At 41.9% G+C, this 24,373-nt stretch overlaps 2 protein-coding genes across 8 annotated transcripts in view; both read left to right on the plus strand.

The window, feature by feature from the left end:
* The window catches only part of C9orf72 (C9orf72-SMCR8 complex subunit), a 76,842-nt gene that overhangs the window by 20,170 nt on the left and 32,299 nt on the right, over positions 1–24,373 (plus strand). For 4 of the 5 annotated variants that reach the window (XM_082400564.1, XM_082400567.1, XM_082400565.1 and 1 more), the window contains 3 exons: positions 1,675–1,732; positions 3,140–3,249; positions 3,355–5,184. In XM_082400564.1, the coding sequence (XP_082256690.1) occupies positions 1,675–1,732; positions 3,140–3,249; positions 3,355–3,541 (355 nt within the window). In that variant the 3' untranslated portion in view covers positions 3,542–5,184. Of the gene's footprint in view, positions 1–1,674; positions 1,733–3,139; positions 3,250–3,354; positions 23,734–24,373 lie in introns of those variants that run through there. The other variant, XR_014247046.1, reaches the window with a different exon arrangement.
* The window catches only part of MOB3B (MOB kinase activator 3B), a 250,906-nt gene continuing 250,130 nt past the window's right edge, over positions 23,598–24,373 (plus strand). For all 3 annotated transcript variants that reach the window (XM_082400614.1, XM_082400613.1, XM_082400610.1), the window contains exon 1: positions 23,598–23,733. The gene's annotated coding sequence lies outside the window, so the exon portion shown is untranslated. The remainder of the gene's footprint in view (positions 23,734–24,373) is intronic.

Below are 24,373 nucleotides of genomic sequence, written 5' to 3' on the forward strand. Positions count from 1 at the left end.
TGCCTGGCACATAGAATGTGCTCAATAAATGTTAACTAGTATAATCGAGGTTTGAGTGTACAAGGCAGCAGTAAAATTGGAGCAAGCAACCCTGTCCTGTGTCTTGAAGAAAAATTTTGAGCTGAGGCAACAGACATGTGAAGCACCAATAGTCAGACAGAAGGTGTTGCCCAAAAGCATAGCAAGGAAACACCATGTCCAAGGGATCCCCAGCCTCATGTGTCTCTAGGTGCAGAAAGATGGCTTCATTAGGACCCAGCTTTTCCCAGCTCTCTGGTGTTCTTGTTGGGTCCTTTGAAAGATTTAGGGGAATTGGTTTAGAAAACAAATTGGTCAAAATAAGAATTTCAGGTCCCTAAGTTTTCACATATAGGTAATTTTGGCACACGTGTCAAAATTCTCAAAATTAATCTGATCCTTCAAGCATTTTCTTCTTTCCTAAAGTGTTTGGTTTTTTTTTTTTTTTCTATTTTTTTGGTGGGTTCCTGGAGAGTGCTTTTGGGGGAATTTTTTAACACTTTGCTTCACCTAATTCACATATGACCAATACAATCAATTTATGAAACAGATACGTTCAGAACACTAGACTTAAATAGCTGAATTCTCTCTCCAAAGCCAGAGAAAGGTTGTCAGTGCCCACACTGGCCACCAGTTGGACAGCCAGTAATTGTGAAATGCTGATTTTTCCCCCTTCTGAGTTTCCTTCTTCTGTAGTAGGGAACACCCATCTCCTAAAACTAGGAAATTTTAGGTACTTTCCTATTACCTCTGCGCACACACCTCCTTCCCTGCTACTCCTGTCAGTTATATGATGATCCCTACTATTTTCAGTCTTTCTTTTCAGTTAAAAATTGCTTACCTTAGTAAATGTTATATTACCCTCTGACTTGAGTATAACCTAGCATCCCAGTAAATTCCTTAGGGAAGTAGAAGGCAAGGAAGGGGAAAGAAGAAGAGAAAAGATCAAAGGGGGTTGGGAAAGGGACAGTCTTTTTTAAGAACCTGCTATATCCTAGGTTGTGTGGTAGATAAACATTATCTCGTGTGAATTACAATTTAACTTCTTACTCTGCTCATTACCAATGTAGCTGACATTTTCTTAGGTAGCTGATTCATGTTACTTGCCAGATGATGGGCTTGTGGATACAAACCCAGTGGTCAAGATGTTGCAGATAATCATCTGTGTGTGTTCCTTAATCCCACTTGAATGTTACCCAGCATTCGTCCTCTTACCTTTTTTTCTTCCTAAACTACTTATTAGAAGTTATTAGTATGTGAAGTTAACCTTTTATTTTGTTTTGGTTTTTGGTAGTAGTGGTATGTGTTTATTTTTGTTGCTGTTCTATATTTTTGAGATGGCGGGATTGGTAATTATATTTATTAACCACCTAAGGCTCGCGGTATTTTTTTATAATGTGTATGATAGATACATACATACCCTTCCTGGGACTGCTTATACTATTTGAGAGAAAATAATTACATTGTGGCCTGACAAACTCCAGTAATAGACAAATGTATCCTTGAGTTAAAATGAGTATGTATTTTATATTTTCAAATATATATATATCTAATTCTTATAAATATGTTTATAATCCCACTTCTAAGAATTTAATTTATTGGCTGGTATGAGAGGTTGTGGAAATCATTTCAACATTTGGCCTGTTTTTTTCATAGGAATATTTTTCAAGATGTCTTACACAGAGACACTCTAGTAAAAGCCTTCCTGGATCAGGTAAATGTTAAACCTGAGATTGTCAGAGTGAATGGTATGACATGTTTTCTTTTTCAATATATCCCACACTGCCTATACTATATATATAATTTAGAATTAAGTCCTTTTGTAGAGTCTCTGATCTTTCTAAAGTGTCAAAATTATTTTTCTTCTGAATTGTTAGAGGGGAGTAGCCTGTATATTAACAATTAAAGATGCAGCATCCCCCAGTTCAAATAATAAATGTTTTAATTCTAAGCACTAACTTATAACCCAAGGGTGTTTTCTTTTGGTAAGGGGGATATTGTACAAATGTTTATTTGCCTTAATTGAGCAAACAATGTCTTTAAAACTTATTTACATGATAGCATCTTTATTGTCTCATTCCTTTGAAAAAAATCTAGATTTTGAAGAAAATTTTAGATTATATGGGTCTTATTTCTTAAGATAACAGAGATTTGTCATAATTATCTTTCTGGGGATCAGGCCAAGAAACAGTGTCATAGATGCAGCTTTGAAATAACATAATTGTTAGGTTGACTAGGAATTTTGGATCCAGGTCTATGTGGTCTGTGACATATTACAAAGTTCAAAGATAATCCCAAGTCATGTAATTCCATGCTTCCCAAGCAGAAATAAAATCCTTCTACCACTACACATGTACCCCCACCCCCCCAGAATAGAAAAATATGAAAATCTCAAAACCATAGTCTAGGACTTCCCTGGTGGCACAGTGGTAAAGAGTCCGCCTGCCAACACAGGGGACACGGGTTCGAGCCCTGGTCCAGGAAGATCCCACATGCCGCGGAGCAACTAAGCCCATGCGCCACAACTACTGAGCCTGCGCTCTAGAGCCCGCAAGCCGCAACTACTGAAGCCCACGCGCCTAGAGCCTGTGCTTCGCAACAAAGACAAGCCACCACAATGAGAAGCCCACACACGACAACGAAGAGTAGCCCCCGCTCGCCGCAACTAGAGAAAGCCCGCGCGCAGCCACGAAGACCCAACACAGCCGAAAATAAATAAATAAATAAATAAATAAATTTATTAAAAAAAAAAAAACCATAGTCTAAGCACGGCTCACCTCTGGTAGCTCCAATTTTATTTGAAGATGTGGGCAGAGAAAAGTTAAGTAACACAGCTAGAAGTAACTTATATCATGATTTTTAATGACAAATAAAATGAACACGGATATAGTCTAAGGCAGAAGGAAAAATTTGAGTCAATTCTTAAAGATAAAACAGAACTGTTAGATGACTCCCAGACCCATACCTCCGCCTCCTCCTGTGTGTCAGGGCGCATCTGTGGAAGTGGTTAGCTGCTCTAACGTGAGTTATCTGCCAGGCACTGTCAGCGCTGAGACAGAAACATGCTGTGTATAAGTAGAACGGGGCAAATTATTTATAAAAACGCTTCATTCTCCTGCAGGTCTTTCATTTGAAACCCGGTCTATCTCTCAGGAGTACTTTCCTTGCACAGTTTCTGCTCGTCCTTCACAGAAAAGCCTTGACACTAATAAAATATATAGAAGATGATACGTAAGTCAGACTCCTAAATGGAAGAAAAACCTTCATACGTTGCTTTTGTTTTGTTCCCTTTGGACATTTTCTGTGTTATAATTTCTTTTTTATTATTATTTGTAGGCAGAAGGGGAAAAAGCCCTTTAAATCGCTTCGGAACCTGAAGATAGACCTTGATTTAACAGCAGAGGGCGATCTTAACATAATAATGGCTCTAGCTGAGAAAATTAAACCAGGCCTCCATTCCTTTATCTTTGGAAGACCTTTCTATACTAGTGTCCAAGAACGAGATGTTCTAATGACTTTTTAAATGTGTAACTTGTTAATGTTGCGTCACAATCATAATTGCTGGTAAAGTAGCTCCGTGGTATTGGGGAAACATGATTCCCTCGGGTTGTGGCCTAGAGTCCTACTCAGCAATGGTAGGTAGTTACACTGCAGTTGTCACAGAAAGCCTGTAAGGGGATGTTAGGTGCAGTTACAATAAATGCACCTTTTCCTGGATGTGCTCTCTTGGGAGACAGACGTATGTTTACAATTATAATAAATATTATTGGTATCTTTTAAAGATATAGGATATAAACTTGACCACAACTACTGTTTTTTTGAAACTTATGATTCATGGTTTACAAGTATCCAAGTGAAATCTGAGTTAGCTTTCACAGATATAATACTAGTTGACTTTCCATCTCTTGGTGTTCCTTGGTATGTAGGATTACTGTAATACTTTTACAATCACCTAAAAATTAGAGCATTTAAATCGTTTCAGTTCCACAAAAGGAAGTTAGCTTGAACATAGGTTAAGTTTTAGAAAGAAAATATTGATCAAGCAGATGTTTTATTGAAATCAATTGTTCGATCCTACTTTGCAGACTTAGTCCTTGGGATTCAGTCTGTGTAGAAACATCAGGCAGTATGTATAGTCCCGATTATGGTGAACCACAATCAGGGTGTTTTTCTGTTTGTTTGTTGAGCTCTGTCACAGAAAATGTAGAGAATTGGATTTTATGTTTCAGTAGTTATTGCCAACTTTTTTCAGTTAATTTTCATTATTTTTGAGCCAAATTGAAATGTATACCTCCTGTGCCTTTTTTTTTTCTTGGAAAATATAGTCTCTTGGAAGAAGTTCAGATTTCACTAGTCACTCATTTTTTATCTTGTTTTCCTCTTGTATAGTCTTCCTCTGATTTAGCAATCATTATAACTCCGAGATTATTAAATGCAATAGAGAAATACTAACTAGTAAGATTTTTTTTCAGGAACAGGAATAGTATCTTCTTCCTTAAATTTCTGCCCGTGTTTTTGAAGTTGTTGCCACGTCTCTTTGCCTGCATGTAGGAGGACTAGCAGGAGAAACGTTACTGACATGCTGTTTTACTAGGTGCTACTTTGGCAGAACTAAGTGGTCAATTTCTTTTGTTTCCTTAATGTGTTTGGACCATTTTGCTAGCTATAAAATAACCAATTAACATAATTCTGTGCTAGAACAGTATTGACAAAATAGTATACACAAGCATAAAATATATTTTTATTTAAAACTGTGGAAGTAACATAAAAGGGAAAAAGTATTTATAAGAAAGGGATAAAAGTGATAGAGCCCCTCTGCTCTCACCCACCAAATTTAACCAAAACCAACATAGGTCCTAATAGCCTTTCACATCACTAATAAGAAAGGTGTAGACATCTCGATTTTTAGACACATACTCAACTAGATTGACAGATGCTCTGGCTCAGTCATGAAAAAATGTACAGATTCCACCTTGTTGAACCCTGTATTCAGTGCTATTTACATGATAGATTATTTAAGTGCTAATTATTTTCTTTTGCTGATTTATTGTACCATTGTATGGGATGCAAGTTGTACAGTGAAATAAGTTATTAAAGCATGTGTGCACATTGTTATATATCTTTTCTCCTAGATGGAGAATTTTGAATAAAATATCTTTGAAATTTTGTGTCTTTCGGTTATTTGCTTAGAAAAGCAGTGCTATGATATTGAAAGACTGATTGGCTTCCTGCTCTGCTGACATTCATGTTGTATCTAAACAATTTTTTTTATTGATTTTCTCTTTTGAAAGAAAATACATTTAAAGGTTCTATGTGATGCTGGAATCATATGTGGTTTGATTGTTTTGTTTTTTATTTTTTTGTCTGCTTAACTCCCAGGACTGCATTTTGATATTTTAATTTCTATATTAATATATCAGATATAAGATAATGCTTGTGTAAATTCTTTTTTTTTAATTATTGTTATAATAATATTAATACAACCTAAGTTGAAGTTATTCCTTCCAGGTCCCCAGTATAGATGTCCAGTATGAAAGTGAAAGTGTGAGGAATCTAAACCCCTTAATTTGGAAAACAAATAAGATTGACACTTCTACTCCAGGAAAACAAAATTAATTCATAAATGTAATAGTTGAGTTGAAAGGTTTCTCTAGAAGAAGACTGATTCATTGCATTGCTAAGATTCTCAAAGAAGAAACCCAGACTTCATATAATGCCGGAAATTAAAAATGAGACCTCTATGGTCTATTTCTGTAATGCTGCAGGTCAAACAGGAAGACAGTGAATGTCACTCTTCTCTAATACTATTTTGGTTTTTACATGGAATTGTACAAATTGATATTTCTTGTGTGATCTGCAGGGTGCAGGTTAAAGTACCAAAAGCAGTTCACCACCCCCACGTGACACACACTATCCACTGGACTTTCTTGAATCTATCATCGCAACAACACTATGAGGCAGGTATGCTTAATTCCGTTTTACAAATGAGGAGACTAGAGCTTAAGGAAGTATTATACATAGCCTGTGGTCACTCAGTTGGTTAAGCTGGATTTCATCCCAAACAGTTATCAGAGTTGTCCTGTGGCACAGCTCCTGGGACAGTTCCTCCATGTAGCAGGTACTCAATGCTGTTGAATTGGAGGGAGGGGAAGGAAGCAAGTATTACATACAGGCTTACTAGCACTCTGCAGTGCCCAAGTGTGATTCCCTGCTTTGCTACTTGGAGAAGTTACTTAACCTCTCTGAGGCTCATTTGTTAAATATTTGAAATGAGGACACGATGATAACCTCATGATTGTTAAGAGGACTTAAATGAGGGCTTCCCTGGTGGCGCAGTGGTTGGGAATCCACCTGCCAATGCAGGGGACACGGGTTTGAGCCCTAGTCTGGGAGGATCCCACGTGCCGTGGAGCAACTAAGCCCGTGTGCCACAACTACCGAGCCTGTGCTTTAGAGCCCGCGACCCACAACTACTGAGCCTGTATGCCACAACTACTGAAACCCACGCGCCTAAAGCCCGTGCTCCACAACAAGAGAAGCCACCACAATGAGAAGCCCGCACACCGCAATGAAGAGTAGCCCCCACTCGCCGCAACTTGAGAAAGCCCACGCGCAGCAACAAAGACCCAACACAGCCAAAAATAAATAAAAATAAATTTAAAAAAAAAAAAGAGGACTTAGTGAGACTATGTAAGGTACTTAGCTCAGTACCTGATGAGTGTTTCATATGCTCTTTTACCTAATCTGACAATCATTACCATTTAATCAGGGTGTGTAGAACATATACATTTAATGTAATTATTGATATGGTTAGATTCAATCTATCATCTTGCTATTTGTTTTCTATTTGTTCCATTTGTTCTTTGTTCTTTTTTTCTTCTTTTTCTACTTTCTTTTAGATTGAGTATTTTTTTCATGATTCCATTTTATGGCTTTTGTTGGCTTATTAGTTGTAATTCTTTTATTTCAGTGGTTGCTTTAAGGTTATAGTATATACATCTTTAACATACCCATCTACATTCAAGTGATATACCACATGACGTACAGTTTAAGAACCTTACAATGAAAGACTTCTATTTCTCTCTTCTTGCCTTTGTGCTGTTGGGGCCTCATATTCTACATCTACATATGCTATAAACTTCACACTTACTATTTTTGCTTAAACAGTCAATTATCTTTTCAAGAGATTTAAAGATAAATATTCTAAATACCCCAATTAAAAGGCAGAACTTGTCAGATTGGATAAAAAAAACAAGTTCCAACTATATGCTACCAACAAAAAACACATGTTGAAAATAAAGGACAGATTAAAAGTAAAAGGGTAGAAAAAGATATACCATATTAACACCAATCAAAAGAAAGTAGGAGCGGCTATATTAATAGCAGGCAAAGTGGTACAGATGAACCAGTTTGCAAGGCAGAAATAGAGACACAGATGTAGAGAGCAAATGTATGGACACCAAGGGGGGAAAGCAGCAGGGGGGGAGATGAATTGGAAGATTGGGATTGACATATATACACTAATATGTATTAAATAGATAACTAATATGAACCTGCTGTATAGCACAGGGAACTCCGCTGTACAGTAGAAACTAACAACATTGTAAGACAACTATACCCCAATAAAAAAAAATTAAGAAAAAATCAGGCAAAGTAGACTTCAGAGCAATCCCTTTATCAGGGATAAAGATTATTTCATAATGCTAAAGGAGTCAAATTCAGCACGAGGACACAAAAATCCTAAATGCTTGTTCACCTAAAAACAGCTTCAAAATACTTGAAGTAAAAACTGATAAAACTGTAAGGAGAAATTGAAAAATCTACAATTATAGTTGGAGATTTGAAAACCTCTTTCAATGTTTGATAGAATAAGAAGACACAGATTTTAGAGCTAGATTATGCATAGGCTCAATTTCAATGAAAGACTTAAAAGGAAAAAAAAATGTTAGTAAGGATATAGAAGACTTGAACAAGACTATCAACCAACTTGATGAAAATGACATTTATAGAACATAGCCATACCCAGCAACGGTAGATTACACATTCTTTTCAAGAGCCCATGGAATGTGTACCAAGATAGACCACATTCTGAGCCATGAAGCAAGTCTCCATAACATAAAAGGATTCAAGTCATGCAAAGTATGTTCTCTTGACCACAGTGGAAATAAATTAGAAATCAATAACAGATATCTGGGAAAACCTCAAATAGTTGGAAACTAACTAGCACTTTTAAAAGATTAGATAATTTCTAAATCATGTGTCTGGGGGATAAAAGGAAATGGATTGGAGAACAGAAAGGGATGTATCAGAATGTAGTGGAGTGATTTTTATGAAGACTGGAACTCATCCTGCCTTTGATGTCTCCCCTCTGCAACCCATTCTTCATATTGATAACAGCATGATCCTTCTAAAATTAAATCTGATGATCACTTCTGTTTAGTGGCTGTACATCACTCACAAATTTAAGTCCAAAATCTTTGCAACACAGTTTCTGTTCATCCCTCTAACCTCACTTTTCACTGTCTTACTTCTAACTTCTTAGTTCATTCTTTTGTTGCGTCTATTATACCATTTCTTTGCTTCTCTTTCTCCACCACTAGGCTAGACAACAAGATACATGTCTTCTTCATTTTTGTATCTCAGTGTCTAGCATTGTATTGGGCACAGGGCATGCTTCTAAAAAAGTTACTTCAATGAATATAATGAGTTTATTAAATATTATTTTCTTTGTCCTCTCCAAAAAAATTAGTTCTTGCAAAATAAGGAAGTTGCTTTCTTTTTGTAATCAGAAGCTTTTTTTCCCCCAGAGAGTCCATTAAAACTCAGCCTATGCACGACCCAGCTCTAAAATTTCAAAGATCTTAAGGCAGTGATTTTCAATCCCTTCAAAGTAGTAAGACCCTGTCATTTTCTGTTTCTGCATTTGTGTCTCACTATCTCATCTCTTGCTGAAATGTTCTTTTTAAATTAATAGCTTGATAAATTGCTAAGCAGTTGTCATCAGACCCATTAGGACAATGGTAAGTATCCATTTGTGGAACGTGGACATTCAAGAAATCTGATCCAGTATTTGGAAAATCATTCCTGAGCTCAGAGTTGGCTCAAACTGGCACCTTCTGGCATTTGCTTGTGGGTGGGGAATGTGGAATGCTTTGAAAGCTGAATGGATTTGTCAAGTTTTAAAACTCCCTTGTGGCTAAAGGAAAACAGCATTCATTGTTTAAAAACACCATTGTTTGTTTTTTCTGCTTTTCTGTTCTTTGGAACCTGAATCTGCAAAAACGTTCACACCCAGCATTTTGTTTCATGTACCTCTTCTACTACATTTCTAGAGGACATGAGTGGCATGGAAACCTTTGTTTGTGATTACAGTGTTCAGAGCAAATTGAAAAACTCCGTTTTAATGCTCATACTGAATTTTATGGGAAAAGACACTATAGCTGTCATTGTAGGCAGAGAGTAGAGTTGATAAGAGCGTGAGTCCTGGAACCAGACCTCAAAGCTCAAATCCCTGTTTTTCCACTTCTTGGCTGTGTGACCTTGGGCAAGGTATAGAACGTCTCTGTGCTACCTCAATATCCTCCTCTATTCCATAGGAATAAAAGAACTTCCATCATAGGATTGTTTGAAAAAATAAGTGGGTTGATACATGCAGAACGCCTGAAAGGGTAACGGGCACAGAGCAAGTGAACAATAAAATCTAGTTGCAGCTGTTGTCAATGGTATCCGTGTCATTATCAGCATCATTAAGCAACTGAATATAAAGTTCCCATATCTGATTCTTAAACCACAACGATTCTACAGCTGTGATTCGAGGTGATACCACCTCAGTAGCCAGATTATTTTATTAGTGTGAACCCATCACTGCGTGATCGCACAGAGCAGAGCATTGCCCACGGAGAAGGTTATTCTAGGCCATGAAAGGTACTATCCGGACGATTCACCCTGTTTTTCAAATCTCTCCGCTCTAGTTCCACTGCCGTTATTTCTCATCCACATTAAATCAACAGCTCCCCACTTCTGATCTTTTCACCCATTAACCACCCTCCTTTCCATGCCCTTCCCCCGCCCCAATCCGTTTTCTCCATAGAAGGCAGAGTGATCTTTCTAATATCATCTCCTCTTTGACCTCACTCGCTTGCTTTAAAAAAAACCCTCCGGGACAAGCTTTGACACAATGTAAGGCCTGCCATCCTTGGGTGAAGCACAAGGGCCTTTGGGATCTGACCGCAGCAAACCTCTCCACCCTTCTCTCTCACCACTCATCCCCTCATTCAGGGGCCCTGATGAAGTTTGTACTTCCCCACCCACCTTCCTCTCATCACTGCTCTCCCTGCCTGGAATACTCACGCCCTTCACCTGGATGAACTTACTTGTCCGTCAGGATTTACCTGTGGCTGGTGTCCTGTTTTTCCAGTCCCTTCCCTCAAGTTTGGATTTAGAGCCTCCAGACTTTAAGCTCCTTGAGGCAAGGACCATGTCTGTGCACTAGGTTACACCTAATTTCCTGGCACTTAATACGTTTATTAACTATATGTTGAGTTAGTTACCCTTCGTTCGGGGCTCTTGTAGGTCTCTATGCCTATAGGCCTAGCAAAACACTTAACTCATTATTATCACCATTATCATGGGTTTGTTTGTCTCCATTAGACTGTGAGCTTCACACACTAGGTTGGGTCCTTGTCTTATACATCATTGTGTCCCCAGCTTCCAGCATAGTGCCTGCCATGAAACAGGAACTCAGCAAGTTCTGAAAGAATGAATGGTATCCACATACCGTTAATCTCAGTTTTGAAGTTTCTCCAAATTCTGAAGCAATGGGATTTATGGACCCCTCTTGGCAGTTCTTGGGTGTTATCCCAATGATACCACTGACATTTTAAGCAAAAGTTTGTACATATGTATATTTTTTTGGGTGGTGGGGTCATATCCTTCATCAGATTCTCAGAGGGGTTTCCGATTCCCCTCAAAGGTAGGAATCTATGTCCTAAAGAGTTATATGTAAAAACCAGTTGTGAAATAAAATGTTTGCAAGGAATCAAAACTACAATGTGTGTACTACCTCACACCGATCAGAATGGCCACCTTTTTCTTTTCTTTTCTTTTCTTTTTTCTTTTTTTAAAGTATTTGTTTATTTATTTATTTATTATTATGGCTGTGTTGGGTCTTCGTTTCTGTGCGAGGGCTTTCTCTAGTTGTGGCAAGCGGGGGCCACTCTTCATCGCAGTGCGCGGGCCTCTCACTATCGCGGCCTCTCTTGTTGCAGAGCACAGGCTGCAGACGCGCAGGCTCAGTAATTGCGGCTCACGGGCCCAGTCGCTCCGCGGCATGTGGGATCTTCCCAGACCAGGGCTCGAACCCGTGTCCCCTGCATTGGCAGGCAGATTCTCAACCACTGCACCACCAGGGAAGCCCTTTTCTTTTTTTAATTTATTATTTAGGCTCTGCCAGGTCTTAGTTGCAGCATGCGGACTTAGTTGTGGCCTGCATGTGGGATCTAGTTCCCCGACCAGGGAATGAACCTGGGCCCCCTGCACTGGGAGCGCAGAGTCTTACCCACTAGACCACCAGGGAAGTCCCCAGAATGGGCATCTTTAAAAAGTCTACAAATAACAAATTCTGGAAAGAGTGTGGAGGAAAATGGAACTCTCCTACACTGTTGGTGGGAATGTAAATTGGTGCAGCCACTATGGAAAACGGTATGGAGGTTCCTCAAAAAACTAAGAATAGAGTTGCCATATGATCCAGCAATTCATCTCCTGGCCATATATCTGGACAATACTATAACTCTAAAAGATACATGCACCCGTATGTTCATAGCAGCACTATTCACAATAGCCCCAAGACATGGAAACAACTTAACCATGCATCAAAAGATGAATGGATAAAGAAGATGTGGTATATATACATATATATATATACACACACACATATGAATATTACTCAGCCATAAGTAAGAATGAAAATACCATTTGCAGCAACATGGACGGACCTAGAGATTACCATATTAAGTGAAGTAAGTCAGAAAGAGACAAATACCATATGATATCACTTATATGTGGAATCTAAAATATGACACAAATGAACTGATCTATGAAAGAGAAACAGACTCACAGATACAGAGAACAGACTTGTGGTTGCCAAGGGGGAGGGATGGATTGGGAGTTTGGGGTTAGCAGATGCAAACTCTTATATACAGGATGGATAAACAACGAGGTCCTACTGTATAGCATGGGGAACTATATTCAATATCCTGTGATAAAGCATAATGAAAAAATATGAAAAAGAATGTGTGTATTTATATATTACTGAATCGCTTTGCTGTACAGCAGAAATTAACAGAACATTGTAAATCAACTATACTTCAATAAATTTTTTTTAAAAAAAGGAAAGAAAAAGCATGCACGCACAAAAGATGTTTCCAAGGTAGTCTGATGAATAAGCCCATGTGGCGCGAGGAGGTAGAGGGCTTGTGTCTCTACAGCCCCACCGCCTCGAGCAGTCTCCCTGCTGCTGGACGGTGGAGGCTCCACCCGGCTGCAGCAGCTGTTTCTTGCCACGTGGATATCCACCTGAAAGCCCCCTCCCACACACCTGTAGGAGCAGTTTGAGACTCATTTGCAGGACCTTCTCAGTTCTGGAAGCATCAAGGATTTCAGCCCCGGGACCAGCACCACTCAGTATTTCAACCTAGCATTCAGGGAGGAGAGGCTTTTCTGTTCAAAGCTGAGAACCTCCCTTGATTCACTTTGGCTAGACATTTTCTCTGGCTTCCATCAATAGACTCGGTATTTTTTTCTGGCCTAGACCCACACAAACAAGAGACTAGAGCTTCTCTAATAAGCTAAGGAAAAAGCACATTTTAAAAATAACTTGAGCAAATGAATTCATTCTGGTTAAAGCAACCCAGCTACATAACATAAACTAGGGTTTCGCAACAGCAGGTCCTAAAAACATAAACAACCCCAGAGTCCACGTGAGCCAAGCCATTTGCTGAACAGAAAAAGTCCCTGGTCCAAATTCTTCCAGAATAAAAAATACCTTATAAAAGTAGGAGTCGATGGCCATGATGTGAAAAAAAAGAGGGGGGGGGGAGGTGGGAGGGGTGGGAAAATGAGAAAGTCTCATGACTAGATACCCAAAATGCCGGCTTTCCAAACCAAAAGCTAGAATGATGAAGGATTGGGGGGTGGGGGGTGAGTACAGCCTGTGCCTCAGGCCCTTGCTCAGACCCTACCAGGACCCTGCCTTCCCTAGGGAAAGTCAGAGGCTATTCACTCTCATGAAGTCAGAGGAAGACCCTGCAGGTTTTACCATGTGTTCTGTTGACAAGATAATGGTTCCACTGAAACTGTAATAACATACTGGCCAAAGAAGCCCATACTTTTTTTTTTTTTTTAACCCATCCTTTTATAGTAACTTCATACCCAGCCTGAGTTTTTCGAGCATCATAATAATATGTTCTTTCTAATGAGACCCATACTGTTCTAATGAACTTATGCAGAGTTTCATCTCTGTTCTAGAACAATACTTGCTATAAATAATAAATACAGTGATCATCATTTTATATTTGAATAGCTCCCCTTCCAAAAAGAAAAAAAAAGTACTTTCTCATTTCTTAGTAGTAGTGAGGTCCTTTCTATGCTGGGAGCACAGAGCTAGAATCCACACCTTAGAACAGACAGAACTTGGAGAAATTCAGAGAAAGGGCACAGGAATCATTTTTAAAGACCAGAAAATGCAATTTATGGAAAAGGGTTAAAGAACTTGCTATTATTTGCAGTAAAACTTAATACTATATTTCAGGTATACAAAGGATCATGGTCAAATAAGCCACATTTATTGAGTAATGGCTACGTGCCAATTTCTCATTTAACCCTCACAACGACCTTGGAGATAGAGTATCCCCAAGGTCCACCACAAGGACACTGAAACTTAGGTTAAATGATTGTCCAAATGTGATAGACATTTCTCACAAGTATTCTGCTTTTTTCTCTCTCTCTCTCTTTTTTCTCACCGAGAAGTTGGATACTACTTTCCCCTTCCGTGGAACTCAGGCATGACCATCCGAATGGCCAATGAAATTTGAGCCAGAGACGTGTGTCGATTTCAGATGGAAGGTAAGAAAACCACTGTGAGCTTTGCCTCCTTTTCACTCTGTCACAGTGACCATTAACGTTCTGGAAATTCTCGGTCCTGCAGTGGGAGCCACGGGGGCAGAGCCCCCTCACCCACCCCCATCCACCCAACATGAGCATGGTGCATGGGCAAGACATTAACCTTACAGTTTTAAGCCACTGAATTTGGAAGATTGTTTCTGCAGCAACACCTGTTAGACTTTGTCACCCAGCTGACGAGAACTTGACCTGCCTCTATTGCCCACAACTTATTTTAACTAACATGCTGTGCTACCTTCCAGGTAGAGAACGATGGTTGTGTCTTCTACCTGGTGTGAGGAGCAGGAAAAGAAGGTCATTATCTCCAATGATGGGAATTGAGATTCCCCAGGGCGCAGTCAAGACTGACAGATAAAGAGAAGTGAGGATAATCGGGGGAACTTCTATTGAAGATGTACTCAGAAGAGAAAAACAGTTAATGTTTTGATGTATTGTCTCCCAGGCATGTTGAATGAACACGTTGCATAGATTTTCACAAAGGAAGCTCTACTTAAGGGAAATTTTCCTAATAGAATTTCTGGCTTGGAATTGTTTACTCTGCTTCACGGCCTCTCTCTGGTTTAGCCTATTTTCTTACAGACCTCACAACGATAACCTTCTCCCTTACTAATCAGCACACAAGATGGTCTTCATTTCCAGTCTACCAGGAACCCAAGGATCTTGGTTGGATCTCCCCCAGATCAGAGCCTGAGACAAGGACTCGAGGGCAGTCAGTTTATTTGGGAGGTGATTGCAAGAAGCAAGAATGAGAGAGCAGGCTGACTGAGAGAAGAAAGAGGAAAAGCCAACATAAAGCTGACTCATACCTACCATCCAAGGTCATTGTGAGGGTAAGAGGAGCTAATATAACTGAATATGCCCAACACAGCTCCTAGCACATAATAGGCACTCAATAAATGTGAATCCCCTGCCCTCCATCTCCTGTGAAAGTTCTGGAGCTGTACTAGACACTGAGGCAAACCAGCTCTAAGGTCCTTCCAACTCTTCACTTGTGCTTTCCTTTGGGTTTCTGGTGAGGACTGTACCCCCAATCTGAGTAGCAATGAGGAACCACTTCAAGTGAAAACCTGATTTAGCATCTGCTGACATAAACAGAAAAGAACGCAGGAAAGCAAAAAGCCAAGGAAAGGGAATGAAAGTGTAATTCAATTTTATAAAAAAGGAGATTTGTTCGTCTGGAACGTTGGGTGGAAATCTTGCTGAGTGACCTAGCTGCCATAAATCCTCTCTGGAACAAAGTAACAAAGGAAGGAAGGGAAAGAAAGAAAGGAGGAAGGGAAGAGGGAGGGATAAGGGGGAAGGAAGTAGGAAAGAATAAATAAAAGAAAGAAGGAAGGAAATTATCCAGCAGGGACTCTGCTGAGAATTAGACCATAAGACTCAGGGACAGTTTAAAATGAAAATTTCCGGAAAACCTTTCAGAGAGATGTGTTTCCTCAGAAGAGCATCATCAGGGCTGTTCAATGCCCAGGGCAAGTCTCTTTCATATAATTGGACATGAAAACGATCACATTGGAAGTTGGCTGGAGGCCATTCAGAAATTAAATAATTATTCAACCCAAGGGGCTTTCCAAATGTTGATGTAGCTCCTTAGGAGGAAATTAATATTGAACAGTGTATCATATCTAATTGGAATCTTGAGGAAATAGGGTCCTGAGTAGGTAAAACATCTGGGGGCTAACGTAGGGCAGGATGAGTGAGGCCCTCACTTTTGTGTTTTGCCTTAATTATGATGTAAAAAGGAAAATCTTGTTTATTTTTTATGCCAGGAGGGCAGGGGTTGGTTGGGAGAGGTTCCTCCATGCACCTTCAGTTTGGCAGTAGAAAGGTTACTTCTTTCGTTTGTTTGCACAGATATGCAAGGAGAGCTGAATAGTCACAAACGGCTTCTTGGTTTGCCATACAGGGCAGTTGGGAGTTAATGACTGACTTATCAACCGTGGTAGTGGGTAGGCACTGAACACAAAGGTACAGTAGTGTTTTCCCCCCTTCAACAGAAAGTCTATTTGAGACCCTTGCTATGTTCCTGTTTGGAAGAGGGAAGGGGGGGTGTGATCAAGTTCGAAGCATCCATGACACAGCAGCCTCTTCTCTATCTTCCTATGCCCTTTTGTATGAATTACTGTGAGAGCACAACTTCCCAAATCCACTGAGCACACAACAGTCTGATTTTCCCACTTGAGAAAGGTACTCAAATCTAACTCTTAAATTGACTTTGGGGATCCAGACTATGTACGGTGTCTTCAGATAAGTCGACGTTAGATGCTGGTGCTCCTGGCAACTCTCCCTCCTTGGATCATATCTAAGCTGACCTGTTTAATGGTGAGACAGTTCCTCTCAATTACTCAAAGTGCTGAGGCCAACCACAAATGTACCACACCTGGCTTGTGTCAGGCCAGAGCAAAAAACATCAAGCTTATCTCCTGAGAAGAGTCCCTCACTCAAGATACAAATGATTTAAAAAACCCCAAACCCACAGTCTATTAGGAAGATCTGAAAGAGTATTGGGTCACTGTGAAAAGTACAAACAGATCTTAAAACCAGAAAGAAAGATCACAGTCTCCTTTCAATAAAATTGATCTTAAAACGACTTGGGAAAGGATACGCACTCTTTTCATATAGAGTTGCAGGTAATTGTCCGTTATGATTCCAAACTGCATCATTGCTTCAGCTGCACTGATGTAACTCTGAACAGTATCATAGGTTCTTCCCAGTCCTCAAACTATGACCTTCCTATGCCTCAGTCCCACTCCTATAAAATGGGGTTGGTCTAATGTGGATTTCACAGAAAATGACTATAGACATCTAGTGTCATTATAAAGATAACATGTGTAACATGGATTCTTGCCATGGTTTGAAATTGCTTGAAATATTGGGTTGGCCAAAAAAATTTGTTTGGGTTTGTCCATAAGATAGTATGGAAAAATCCGAATGAACTTTTTGGCCAACCCAATATATACATTGTTTGAATTACCATTATTTCAGTGCTTAGGAGGAGCCATGCACATTTATTTCTAGGACCCAAAGTTCATTAACATAAATGCTAGTATTACAGATCCCACAAAGTTCTGAGACAATCCCTCCAACCTTGTGACTAGTCAGAATTTTGAAAACAAAATCAAAGTAGGTAAGCCGGAAGTGCTCCTTACTTTTGATTTGTTACATAGACACTTAGATTTGCAAACTATCATTGCTTGGGATGAAAAGAAAGACTCTGAGAACATCTACTGTTTGTTAGTAAGCTGCCTGTAATAATCGCAGATGGTGGCACAATGACACTGGGTAATCAGACTCAGCCAAAATGAATAGAATTTTCACAAAATTTTACCTCTCACCAGATCTAACTGGAGTAGCCCTTGAACTCTGAGTACTGCTCTCCAGAGCAACATGATTATGCGTCTAAGTTCATCAGTGACTAGGCAAACATGCTTTCTCCATTTTTACTCTATTGCAATCTGACTGTTATGACGTTGCTATGGTGACACCTTACCGATATCCCTTTGCTCTTTTGGTACCCTCTCAGAGGAAGCTGTGACGAAGTGGTTTGGCAACAGAATCTTTCTGGGACTTTCCTCACACGCGATTGAAAACCAGCAGGGCTTTCCTCTTACCAGGAATGTCTAAAGTGTGAACTGAAAATGAAAAATAAGTTGCACTGACTTGAGCAAGGAATGTGAATGTTATTCACCCTGTATCAACCTAACCAGAAATATTCTCTTTTTGTTCCCAATTCCAGGAGATGTCATCCCAAGGGACAGGGAGTCTTTTGGATTCAGTGTGGAATATAACACATGCTGGGTGCTGGGATCTCTTACCCTCGTGGGGGAGGGGCTACATGAGGGTGATGTGAGAACGACATGCTGGAAAGAAAAGAAGGTAGTGTTTTCGAGCACTTATCTGTCAGCACTTACAGTGACAGGCACTCTGCCAAGTACATTACATGCAACCCTTCACTGAGTCCATACGATTACTTATATTACTTACCCCGTTTTACAAAATGAAGTAGCTGACTCAGAGAGATTAGACACAGCTAATATGGATCTTTCAGACTCTGAAGACTATTCTCTTAACTACCATGCACCTTGTCTCTCTATAATTCATCCTTCAGATGATCCTGGCTTCTCTCTTTTTCCAAGAAAAGCTTGGAAGTGAGATTCATGAGTGGTCCCATCCAAATTCCTCAGTCTTGTCCCATAGGAACCTGGGGAGGAATATCTGAAACAGCCGAAAAGCTGACAACGTCATCTGGGACAAATGCACCCTTGTGGCCTTTTCCACTTAGGTATCAGGACACACAGAACACTAATGGTCATGAGACACAGAATCAATGTCCCAATTTTACTAGTTGTGTAATCTTGGGTGAGTCACTTAATCCTTCTAGCCTTCGTTACTTTATCTGTGAAATGCAAGTGGTGAAAACCATACTTGTCCGGAGGTCAGGAATGGCCGGTTGCTCTCATTATCCATTTTTGCCCTCTTTTAGAACCTTTTGAGTCTCAGATATTTGAGGCTGTGCCCTGGACTCAGATTTATAGGTCCATGTTTGCCCTTTTATAAGGCAGCAAACAGAATTAACAGTCTAATGAAAACATTATGCTCAACGGGAAGTTCATTTTTCTCTTCTACTTGTTGCCTTTTGAGTTACAGCTTCAGACATTACTTTGGAAGCTCCTTGAGGTAATTTTTCTTCATTAAGAACTGTTAACAGATATCATTAAATCCCTTTGCTCTCTAGCCTAGCTTTCGGGATCCCAGCCCTTATCCTCTAACTGCATGAAAGCTAGATGTATCTTGGTTTCCAGAGCACACCTAGCATTTTCTCCCTTCTTGTGTCCTTACTGCTGTGGCTCCCTCTATCTGAAACAGCCTTTGCATCTGACTGCAGCAAGGTCCACCATCATAAGTGCAGCTCAAATGCCACATCCTCCCTGAAGCTCCCTACAATCAGCTCCACCCAGAATGAATCTATCCCATCTCTATGCTCCACAAAATCGTGTTGGCCTGTTTTACACTACCCACCCCCCCATAGTCTTTTTTTAGTGCTATTGCTATTTGTGTTTCTCTAGTCACTTTTACTAGATTGTAAGCATCTCGAGGGCAATAGCCAGGGTTGCCCATTGTCATGTGATAGTGGCAAGAGAGCGTGAGGGTTACGGCCATGGGCTTCGGTCACACTGCCCAGTCTAAAACCTGCCTACAGGGCTTCCCTGGTGGCGCAGTGGTTGAGAATCTGCCTGCCAATGCAGGGGACACGGGTTCGAGCCCTGGTCTGGGAAGATCCCACATGCCGCGGAGCAACTAGGCCCGTGAGCCACAACTACTGAGCCTGCGCGTCTGGAGCCTGTGCTCCGCAACAAGAGGGGCCGCGACAGTGAGAGGCCCGCGCACCGCGATGAAGAGTGGCCCCCGCTCGCCGCAACTAGAGAAAGCCCTCGCACAGACACGAAGACCCAACACAGCCAAAAATAAAAATAATAAATAAATAATAAATAAATTAAAAAAAAAAAAAAAAAGAAGATACTCCTGGATTACCTGGATGGGTTCAGTGTCATTTCCCCATAAGTAGAAGAAAGGAAGCAGAAAGACGAGAGTGATGCCATATGAGAAGGATTTGACCTGCCCGTGCTGGTTTTGAAGATGGAGAAGAGAGACTATGAGCCAAGGAATGCGGGTGGCCTCTAGAAGCTAGTAAAAACAAGGATACTGATTTTCCCCTATAGATTTAAAAGAGGATTGCAGCCCTGCTGTCACCTTGATTTTAGCCCAATGAGACCTAAGTTTGGACTTCTAAGTTCCAGAACTGTAAGATAAATTTGTATTATTTTAAGCCACCAAGTTTGCGGTAATTAGTTACAGCAGCCATAGAAAATGAAAACAGGCAGTGTATATATTGTACATCACATGGCGATAAATTCTATGGAGAAAATTCGAGCGGGGAATGTGGAGAGGGAGTGTTGGGGGTGGCAGTTGATTGTAATTTTAAATAGAGCAGAAAGGGGGGCCCTCTGGTGACTTCTGGTCAAGACCTGAAGGAAGTGAGGTAGTAAGCCGTGAAGTTTCTGAGTAACGAGTGTTCCTGGAAGAAGGCACAGCAAGTATAAAGGTAGGAGCTTACCTGGCATTTGTGGGAATCAAAGAGGGCAGTGTGGATGGAGTGGAATTTGTGATGGGGAAGGTAATGGGAGACAAAGTCAGAGATAAAGGAGTGCTTCTTTGTGCTGCTTTTACTCTGAGTAAGAAAGGAAGGCCCAGGAGGATTTTGAGTAGCAGAGTGACGAAATGCAACATACATTTTAAGGGAATTACACTGGCGGCTGTATTGAGAATAAAACAAACACAGGGCAGGGAGGAAGCACAGGGACCAGGTAGGAAGATATTGCAGTGTTCCAGGCTGCTGGCATTTGTGGCTGGACCAGGGTGGTAACTGTGGAGGTGGTGGACGGAGGTCTGCTTCTGGATATCTTTTTTTTTTTTTAATTATTTATTTATTTTTGGCTGTGTTGGGTCTTAGTTGCTGCGCGTGGTGAGCGCAGCAACTAAGAGTAGGGGCTACTCTAGTTGCGGCGAGTAGGGGCTACTCTTCATTGCGGTGCACGGGCTTCTCATTGAGGTGGCTTCTCTTATTGTGGAGCACGGGCTCTAGGCGCTCGGGCTTCAGTAGTTGTGGCACGTGGGCTCAGTAGTTGTGGCTCACGGGCTCTAGAGCGCAGGCTCAGTAGTTGTGGCGCACGGGCTTAGCTGCTCTGCGGCATGTGGGATCTTCCCGGACCAGGGCTTGAACACATGTCCCCTGCATTGGCAGGCGGATTCTTAATCACTGCGCCACCAGGAAAGCCCCTGGATATCTTTTGAAGATAAAACCAATGAGTTTTTCTGATAGATTAGAGGTGGAATAGAAAAGGAGAAAAGTCAAAGAAGATTCCACGGGGCCTTAAGCAACTGAAAGGTTGGACTGGCCCTTCCCTGAGTTGGGGGAAGACAGCAGTGTGAGCAAATCTGACAGGGAGGATCCATTCAGTGAGGGTGAACTTTTGATATCTGAATCCTCCCCCTCCCCCATTCTTTTCCATCAGAGTACTTTTCCAAACAAGCAAAGACACATACACATAAGGAATAATAGCCAGTGGGAAACAATATCTACTTCAAATCATGATGGGGCCAGTTTGCTGTACAATACAGGGCTCTGATAAAAGCCAGATTGGAGAAGAGATGTAGCCCAAAATGCTATAGATTGAATGTTTGTGTCCCCCCAAACACAATTCATATGTTGAGTTCTAACCCCCAAGGTGATGGTATTGGGAGGTGGGGCCTTTGGGAGGTGATTAGGTCACAAGCGCAGAGCCTTTATGAATGGGATTAGTGCCCTTATAAAAGAGGCCTGGGAAAGCTTCCTTGCCCCTTTCTGCCATGTGAAGACCCAGAGAAAAGATGTCTATGAGGAGACGGCCCATCATCAAACATTGAATCTGCCAGTGCCCTGATCTTGGACTTCCTAGCCTCTAGAACTGTGAGAAGAAATTTCTATTTATAAGCCACCCTGCCTATGGCATTTTGTTTCAGTAGCCTGAATAGACTAAGAAACAGGACCAAAGAAGGCTTGAATTTAAAATGCTGGCCCTTCAGAGCAGATTCTGAAGGTTGAGCCATCTTCTTCCAGCCACCAGGTCACAGGCAGGGAAGCCAGATCAAGGGTGGGTGAGAGATAGGATGTGATTCATTAGATTGACCCCACTCACTGGTGAAAGTTATCGAGGAAATAATGAAGGCTTCCTCCCAACCACCAGGTTCACCATTTCTCCCCAGTGAAGGGGCCACTAAGGGGATGAAGTGAGATGAAAGTTCTCTTTTCCCTACAGGCAAGGCTGAAACCCAAAGAGAGAGGCGGAGACCCTTCCATTAATGCTTACTGATTAGAATCCAATGCCTTCTTTGCCCTGCACATGCCCTGCTCATCTGTGTGCTGGAGCTTGAACCCTATCTTCGAGGGTAGAAGTTGGATCTCAATGTTCTACTTTAATTTCTGAGACAGGAAGCCTTATTTTTCCTCTCTTCTTGACAGAACAGAAAAGACCACGTAATGAGAATTCTTGGGCAGGCAACAGCCTCTTCCCAATGAGGGACAAGTGAGTAAGAGAGAAGGACTATTAAAGGTAAACTAGAGTAATTAAGAGACACTTCTACCCTAATTGTTATGGATGATGAAGAGCTGTCTGATTGCCATGGGGCCCAAGGACAAAAGGAACTTGAAAGCAGTGAATGGGGTTTGAGACAATTTGGAAAGGAGACTGCATGACTCAACAATGAACAGAAACATTGCTTAGTGGCTGGGTTTTTGTATCTGACCATTTTTTCTTCTCTTGTTTGAGTTTTATATTCACAATATTCATTATCTTTGCATTGCCAAATGACACAGAATTAAATCATTTAATCCAGGGTTGATATCATTAGACCATGACTATTTATTAAATATTTCTTATAATATCAGAATTGACTTGATATGGCAAAGGATGAGTGTGGTTTTAGAGGGTCTCACCTGGTAGTTGTGGAAACAACTTTTGGGGGAGGGATGTTTTCTCTGTGTATTCTAGTTTCTACTCAATATATTTCCATACTTCTTTAAAGTGTGTAGTAAGAACTGTAAAATGCAATACCTAGTCATTTGGTACTTCTCAATCAATGTGCACTAAGATGCTATCGTACGGGGAACTAAAAGATGTGGAAGACTCATTCTTTTCCTCAGGAAGCTTATATTTAATGACTACTACAATGAACTAGGAATACTTTCTATGTTTAGTTTACCCTTTACTACCACCCTGCAAGGTAGATACTACAAGGTAGAGGTCATAGACCAAGATCACACAAATAGAAAGTGGCAGGCTGTGGGGTTGGGCTTCAAAGTCCATGCTCTTTCCATTACTCCCAGCTTGCTCTAGCAAATTTGCTAGAATCTCAAAGTATTTTCCAATGATTAATGCTCTCCTCAGTCGGGCAGTCCACAGCATTTTTCAACAAGTCAGAAAATCCTGGAGAAGGTGAGCAATTTCCCCCTCTCTAGGTGCCTGGGATGTGGCCATGGTGGACCCAGAACGCATCCTTTCTGATCTGATATCCAATTCCCCGCCCTGGCCACAGGGTCAATGTCTTTTCCGCAAGGCTGGGAGCCCTGCTCAGACTGTCCATTCCCCAGCTCTTTCCGGAGGGAAGCTGACCCAAAGGTGACCTGACGTTGCTTTCCGACGGAGCTGCCATTCCGCGGGCGGCCGCCAGGGGGTCCCCGCACGCGCCTCCGCATGGTAGACGCGCGCCGGGTGCCGGTGGGGGCCGCTTTGGAGCGGCGGCGTCTGCAGCTGGAGTCCTGCGCTCGCTCGCTCGCCCGCGCGCTCGTTGAGACCGCGCGCGCTGGCCCGGGAGCCCCTCGCTGGATCCGCGAGCGTCGCCCCTCCTGCCCCGAGCTCATCCTCTTCCTCTCGCGCCGCCTGCAGCTGCCCCGGCGCGGGGAGCCGACAGGGCCCCGGGGCTGAAGGTAGAAACCCCACGGTGAGTGAGAGCTCGCGTCAAGCGGGGGGAGGTGGCGCAGCCCGCGGCAGCTCGCGCCGGGTCGCGCTCAGGAGGGTAGAGGTGCGGGGCGCACCTGGGGGCGGGTGCAACAAGAGGGCGGGAGGCGGCGGACCCCGTTTCCCCGCCCGCCCTTCGCTGGCTTCCGGGGCTGGAATCCGCGTCAGACCCCTGCCCGCGTCTTGGCTTCTGGCCGGCTCCTCCCGCGCCCTTCCCGGGTGTGAACGAGAGTCCACCCCGGGCTCCGGGGCCTTGATTTTAAAAGGTCTGTCGAAAATATCGATCTTCCTTCGGGGTACAAGTGTGTCCCCGAATCCATCCCGGGTTGCAGATGACTGCAGGGTCCGTGCTGGGCAGTGGGTGGCGGGAAGACAAACTTTTACAAAAGTGCGCCTGGGCAGGGGGACCACGTTTAGGGCGTCTTGATATTGAAGGAAGAGGCTCGGCTCGGGGCTGCGAAGGGGAACTCCGCCCCGTCGGCGAGGTCGCCCCGGGGACTGTGGATGCTTCTTGGAGGGAGAGGGTGTGAAAAGGACGTACAAATCCTGCCGAACCCCTGGGCCAACAACTGTCAAATATCTGGAATCCCAGCCCCTCCCTTTCCCTGCACTGAGGAAGAAGG

The sequence above is a fragment of the Balaenoptera borealis genome, assembly GCF_965194805.1.
Source record: "Balaenoptera borealis genome assembly, chromosome: 8".
Lineage (NCBI taxonomy): Eukaryota > Metazoa > Chordata > Mammalia > Artiodactyla > Balaenopteridae > Balaenoptera > Balaenoptera borealis.